This window comes from Zingiber officinale, chromosome 8A (genome assembly GCF_018446385.1).
Source record: "Zingiber officinale cultivar Zhangliang chromosome 8A, Zo_v1.1, whole genome shotgun sequence".
Lineage (NCBI taxonomy): Eukaryota > Viridiplantae > Streptophyta > Magnoliopsida > Zingiberales > Zingiberaceae > Zingiber > Zingiber officinale.
This window is the reverse complement of record NC_056000.1, coordinates 19560151-19567238: the sequence shown is the minus strand read 5'-3', so window position 1 is coordinate 19567238 and position 7088 is coordinate 19560151. Positions and strand designations below refer to the sequence as shown.

The 7088-nt window shown below is 39.8% G+C and overlaps 1 protein-coding gene across 1 annotated transcript; it reads right to left on the bottom strand.

Moving 5' to 3' along the window:
• Positions 1-4877: 4877 nt before the first annotated feature.
• LOC122010458 (tropinone reductase homolog At5g06060-like) lies at positions 4878-6141 on the bottom strand. The gene is made up of 4 exons (XM_042567000.1): positions 6005-6141; positions 5713-5920; positions 5315-5638; positions 4878-5207 (listed from the first exon to the last, which is right to left on the bottom strand). The coding sequence occupies exons 1-4, from the start codon at positions 6064-6066 to the stop codon at positions 5031-5033; spliced, it is 771 nt and encodes a 256-aa protein (XP_042422934.1). The 5' UTR covers positions 6067-6141; the 3' UTR covers positions 4878-5030.
• Between the last annotated feature and the right edge of the window lie 947 nt (positions 6142-7088).

Here is a 7088-nt window from a genome sequence, read left to right as displayed (position 1 = left end):
TCTGTCGGTAATCTGAAATTTTACTGACGGAATTTTAAAATTCCGTCGGTAAAACAAAAGTGTACCGACGGAAATCATTTTCCGTCGGTGATTCCCAAATTCCCTGACGGAATATTAATTCCGTCGGTACACCCGTCGGCAATACTGTTTTTTTTTGTAGTGGTTTCGGGGATTCGAGCCGGAAATCCATAAACCGAACGCGACGCACGCGATCATTGCGCGCAGGGGGGGTGCAAATCCTTAGCTCGTGGGTCTCACGCTCACAGGCGGCTTGTTTTGTCTTTGGTTCGCTCGCGAAGCAGTAGCACTGCTTCAGGGTGAATAAATACCTGCGCACTAAAGTAGTCTTTTTCATTCTCTCTCGAGCAAGCTGCTCACTCCTCCTTCCCTCTTTGCGTGCTCTAGTTTTCCTTGTCTTGAGGCTTGGTGTTTAACGATCTGAGGTGAAGTGCACCTACGGACGACGCGAGTGGTTGTCAGATCTTTGGAGAATTTTGCCAGAGAGCCTCTGCACCGTGACCGACAGTCAATTCTCTAAAGACAGTCGGCACGCCGATGCTTCAACCGGAGATAACAATTTCTCGACCTTACTCTTAATTTACAAGTTTATTGCATGCTTCCTATTTTGGTTTGTGACTGCTAGTGACTGCTAGTTTGAAATACGTCCAACACCAAGACATAAGCAAATGTTGTGACTGCAAGTGACGGCACCAGCAATAGGTTTGTTGCCTTCAAACCCGAACTAAACTTGATCTATCAACCCAATGAATGGTTAGTTGATACAGGTGCTAATGTGCACTGTTGTGCTGATCGCTCTGCCTTCCTTACTTATCAGGTAATTGAAGGTACTTCCGTGACCATAGGGAACCATTCTGCAGCCAGGGTGTTTGGATAGGACAAGTTGACCTGAGATTCACCTCTGGAAAAGTCCTGTCACTGCATGAGGTGCATCATGTTCTAGCAGTCTGTCGGAATTTGATTAACGGGTCGAAGTTAGTCCGCGCTAGTTATGAGTTGAATTTTAAATGTAATAAAGTTATAATATTACATTTAGGAACATTTATTGGAAAAGGTTACCTTAATGAAGCTTTATTTAAACTCAATGTAGAAAATGCTACCTTAAATAAATCTACTGATATTGCTTGTTCATATAACATTGAATCTTATGATATATGGCATGACAGATTAGGACATGTTAATTTTAATACCGTAAAAAGGATGATGAATCTAGACATGATTCCTAAGCATGCTATAAATGATAAGAAAAAAAATGTGAAGTTTGTGTGCAATATAAACAACCCCGTAAACCCTTCAAATCAGTTGATAGAAATTCTGATATTTTAGAATTGTTTCATACTGACTGTTGTGAGTTTAACGGTGTAATAATGAGAGACCATAAAAGGTATTTCATTACCTTCATTGATGATCACTCTCGTTATTGTTATGTTTATTTGCTGAAAACTAAGGATGAAGCTTTAGATAAATTTATGATTTTTAAATCTGAAGCTGAGAATCAAACAAATAAATCTATTAAGAGGTTAAGGTCTGATAGGGGTGGAGAGTTTACCTCGAACCTGTTTCAAAAATTTTGTCAAGATGCAGGTATAATTCACGAGGTAACTGCTCCATATAGTTCTCAATCCAACGGTATAGCAGAACGAAAAAATCGAACCCTTGAAGATATGATTAATTCCATGTTAGGCAGTTCTGGGTTACCCAACTTCATGTGGGGGGAGGCTCTATACACTGCATGCCATGTGTTAAATAGAGTCCCCATGAGGTCAAGGGATAAAAGCCCATATGAGCTTTAGAAAGGGCGGAAGACAAGTTTGAAATACCTTAAAGTGTGGGGGTGCCTTGCAAAGGTACTAGTACCTGAACACAGAAGGAAAAAACTTCGTCCAAAGACCGTAGATGATATCTTCTTGGGTTATGCTCAAAATAGTATTGCATATAGGTTTCTGATTATTAAATCAGAAATTTCTGGAATAGATGTAAATACTATTGTAGAACTTTGCGATGCTATATTTTTTGAGGATATATTTCCTATGAAGACGAGAACACCTCAGTCTATATCTGGTATTCCTACTAGAGATATGTCTGCTGTCGCAGAGGTCCCATTATCCATAGTAGGTACACCTTCCTCAAGTCACTCTAGACTAGATGAATTTAGTGAGTATACAGAACCGAGAAAGAGCAAGAGGCAACGTGTGTCTACGGATTTAGGCCAGGATTTTATCACCTATAATATAGAAGGTGACCCTGTAATATATAGAGATGTTATGGCTTCTCCTGAAGCTAAGCACTGGAAAGAGACCATTAAAAGTGAAATAGACTCTATTATCTCTAATGTCACTTGGGAGTTGGTAGATTTACCTCCTGGGTGTACCACTATAGGATGTAAATGGGTGTTTAAGAGAAAACTAAAACTTGATGGGTCAGTAGATAAATTCAAAACCCGCCTAGTTGCTAAGGGATTCAAACAGAAAGAAGGGATTGACTATTTTGACACTTATTCTCCTGTTACCAGAATTACTACAATCCGAGTGTTAATAGCATTGACATCCATATATCATCTTGAGGTACATCAAATGGATGTCAAAATGACATTCCTTAATGGAGATCTTAAAGAAGAGATATATATGGATAAGCTTGAGGGACATGTAGTTTCTGGAAATGAGAATAAAGTCTGTAGGTTAGTCAAATTTCTTTATGGTTTGAAGCAAGTCCTAAAGCAGTGACACAAAAAATTTGATAGAGCTATGCTATCGTTTGGCTTTGAAATGAATGACTGATAAATGTGTGTATGCTAAAATGAAAAGTGATAATTGTATTATCTTATGTTTATATGTAGATGATATTATACTTTTTGGTTCTAACCTTTCTATTATTAATGAGACTAAGGCCCTCTTAAGTGATAAGTTTGATATGAAGGATATGGGTTGTGTTGACATGAGTTTAGGGTTGAAGTTGACTCATTCAACTGATGGAATAGCAATTTCTCAGTCACTCTATGTTGAGAGAGTATTAGAGAAATATGGCTATAGCCAAATTAAATCTGTCGTCACACCCTATGATCCTTCAAAAACTCTCCACAAGAATAAGAGTGGTGTAGCAGTGTCTCAATTAAGATACTCACAAATAATAGGTAGTCTAATGTATTTAGCAAATTGTTCTAGACCTGATATTTCTTTTGCTATAACGAAATTGAGCAGGTTTACCAGCTGTCCGGATAGAACGCATTGGGATGCATTAGACAGAATACTTAGATACCTAAAAGACACTATATCCTTGGGCTTGTGGTATGGGAGATTCCCTGCAGTCCTGGAGGGATATAGTGATGCTAGTTAGATAGCTGACACTGCTGAATGTAAAGGCGTTACTGGTTATGTCTTTACACATAGAGGCGGTGCAGTTGCTTGGAGGTCTGTTAAACAGACGATTATAACCCGTTCTATATCTGAGGCAGAATTGTGTGCTTTGGATACCACAGTAACTGAAGCTGATTGGCTTAAGGGTCTTCTTTATGAAATTCCCTTGATGATAGAGCCAATACCTTCTATTTCAGTACACTGTGATAATCAAACAACAATAGCTCAGATTAGAAGCTCCAAGTATAACCAGAAACAGAAGAGACATGTACGAATAAGATTAAAGTCTATTCGTGAGTTAGTGTCTCTTGAGTGGTGTCATTGGACTTTGTAAGTTCAAAGGACAATATTGCTGATCCACTCATTAAAGGACTTGATACTGAGAAAATCAAGAGATCCAGTAAGAGAATGAGACTGAGGCCTATCTTGGTTTCATCTATAACGACAACCCAACCTATCTGATTGGAGATCCCAAGAAGTAGGTTCAATGTGGTATAAACAAGTTATAAGGGTGAACCGTAAGCATCAAATTGATTGAGATGTAATCTCACAGTTTCTTCCCTGGATAGATGCTTGACTGCTAGTAAGGATGAGCTTAGAAGCTCTTAATGAGTTCAAGGTCTTAATGACAGGATGCTCGTAGTACATCCTTGGAGAACTCACCTATGTAAGTGTAACTATGAGGCCGCAATGTGGGGGGTCTAGGCAACTCTCCTTAGCACTTATGAAACTAGATTTGGTGGCATGACCGTAATGCACCAACACAGAAGGATTCAACCGTCACCCGTAATGAGTTGTTATCAATTGATTTTCACATATAAAAGGTTTAAGTTCAAGACTGAATTCACTTCAAAATTATGTGAATAAGATTGGTATACTTAGGTGAAAATTCAAACCGGAAGGTATTTTCACTAAAAGCTCATTGCAACTAAGCCTCAGGACAAGTCTTTGTTTTCAACCAAAATAATTTGAATTGGTGGGGGACTATTGAGTTTTGTGTTTTTAATTCAAACTATTTTCCTTGGTTTTTGTTCTTATGGTAATGCATATGTGTATGCATTTAGTCCCACATTGCTAAGCTAAGAAGGTTGGAAGACCTCATATATGCTTCCATCCTTGCTTAGCAAAGTTAAGGGGACCTACACGCATGCGCGGGCCGAGCCCAAATCAGGTGGTTTCGAGGGTTCGAGCCGGAAATCCATAAACCGGGCGCGACACATGCGATCATCGCGCGCAGGGAGGGTGCAAATCCCCAGCTCGTGGGCCTCACGCTCACAGGCGGCCTGGTTCGTTTTTGCCAATCTTTTCGACGGCGAAAGCAGTAGCATTGGTTCTGTCCTGCGCACTCAAGCAGTCTTTTTCATTCTCTAGTTCGAGTGCAATGTTCGTCTTGGAGTGCACCTACGGACGACGCGAGTGGTTGTCGGATCTTGGGAGAATTTTGCCAGAGAGCCTCTGTACCGTGGACGACAATAAATTATTTAAAGACAATCGGCACGCCGATGCTTCAACCGGAGATAACAATTTCTCGACTTTATTCTTTTATTTACAAGTTTATTACATACTTACTATTTTGATACAAATATATTACTATCTTAGTGCAAACATTCTACAACACTTTTATTAGCATCAAACCCGAAATCTCACACCTTTAGATGATCAAAAGTTGCCGTTCGCAGTTCGTCCTCCATCCGCACAGATGACTTGCCCATTGATGTAGCGCGCGCCAGGCATGCAGAGGAACGCTACCAGCGGCGCCACATCCTCTGGCTCCCCGAGCCGCCCTGCCGGAATGCGACGTGTCTCCATCGCCTCGAACGTCTCATCCTGCAGCGCCTGCCTCAATCCAACAACAACAACAATAACAAAAATCAATTTTAATTTCCGCTGTCAAGAAGCCTCAAGAACTCAAAAGCTGCTCGAGTTAAGGCTTTTGAAGTTACGTGTTCGATCAAGGGGGTTTTGATGGTTCCAGGGGCGACGCAGTTGGTGCGGATGTTATCTCGCGGCCACTCGCAGGCGAGGCTCCTGGTGAGCTGATTAATCGCTCCTTTGGTAGCACCGTACACGGACAAGCCGTCGATGGCCATGAATCCGCCGACGGAAGAGATGAAGACGATGCTGCCGTTTCCCGACGCCTTCAGAAGCGGGTGCGCGAGCTGGCAGAGGTAGAAGCCGGATTCCAAGTTAACGTTCATCACGAGCTTGTAGTCCTCCGCAGTCTGCTCCACCGCCGGCTTCAATACTCCTGTTCCGGCATTACAAACCTAAAGACAAAATTTAATTTCAGCTTTCGTGAGTCAAGAAGAAGAGGACTCAAATTTCATATCCAATCGCTCACAAGAATATTGAGCTTTCCGTCGAAGGCGGATTTGACTTCCTCGATCAGCTTCGCCCTGTTGGCCGGCGAGGAGACGTCGCAGACGGATCCGGAGACCTTTAAGCCGGCAGCGTGCCATTGCTGGAGGGACTTGTCGAGGTCGGATTGGGTGCGGGAGCAGGTGTGGACGACGGCTCCGAGTTGCCCTAATTCTTCCACGATTCCGCGCCTGCGGTAATTAACGGTGAGAACAAAGCATGACGGCGATGATGCATCGAAAATACATGAGAAGCAAGAGAGCAAATATCGGTACCCGATTCCTTTCGTGCCGCCAGTGACCAGCGCAGTTGACCCGAGAAGAGACCACTTCTCCATGAATGATTGCTTCAGGCGTTTCGTTTAAGGATAGAATTAGGTTTGTTTTATTTCTCTGCTTCGGTCGGCGGAGCAAGCTGACAAGGCATTTTATAAAGGAATCGAGGTTAAATAGAAAACGCTCGAGCATTTTGCCTTTTCCCCCAAAGTTTGGCGTCTTTTGCGCTTTGCTCTATCATATTTTTTTTACTTAGTTGCATCGGCTTTTGACTAAAACATACGACCACGTTTCTTTATTTATTAAAAAAAAAACTATACTTTAGTTTTAAAGTTATCAAAAAAATATTAAAAAATAATATTATTTTCTTCCTATCCCTCACTTCATAAATTTTCTCACTTTCATCATTTTCTTATAAATAGCTTCTTTTAAAGATTAAAAATATTCTTATATATTTTCATATTAAATCATCATTGAGTTTGATATTTTCTCATATCAAATCTGTATTAAATTTAATATTTTTTATATTATATATGTTGGATCTGATATTTTTTTTATATCAGGTAAAAAGTCATTATAATAGTTGTATCATGGGTTCAAAACGGTATTGGAAAGGTTGTAATTATGTAAGCTTTAAGGTCAAAAGTGAAATTTTCCAAAAAAAAATATGAACCACCTACCATCAAAATTTTTTGGCGGTCTTCGCCCACCTACTACCTCAATTATTTTTCTTCCAGAAAAACATATTTTATAGTAAATAAAATTATTATACATTTATTTATCGGATAGAGAATGATTGAGAAGTGTTCTCGCTATTATCAAGGTTCCTCACTCTTTCAATATTATATTAGACTTTGCCTTTGGTGAAGATTTCAGCTAAACCCAACTGCTCCGCCACTAATTGTGACGAACAAGTTATTTATTTTATTTTATTTTATTTTATATCAGATATTGACATTTTATCAGCTGTTTAATATTTTATCGATAAAATAGAGAAATATTCTTAATCATAATTTGAATTTTACATATAATCTTTCCTCATAAAAAACTTTGTTTCCACTCCTTATATATAAAGTTTTATTTG

Bases quoted from the DNA above. Each gene is read 5' to 3' on its own strand.
- LOC122010458 (XM_042567000.1), bottom strand. From the start codon at position 6,066: ATGGAGAAGTGGTCTCTTCTCGGGTCAACTGCGCTGGTCACTGGCGGC. The intron at 5,639-5,712 runs GTGAGCGATTGG...TTTTGTCTTTAG, and splicing joins ACGGAAAGCTCAATATTCTT to GTTTGTAATGCCGGAACAGG. The intron at 5,208-5,314 runs GTAACTTCAAAA...GGATTGAGGCAG, and splicing joins AAACCCCCTTGATCGAACAC to GCGCTGCAGGATGAGACGTT.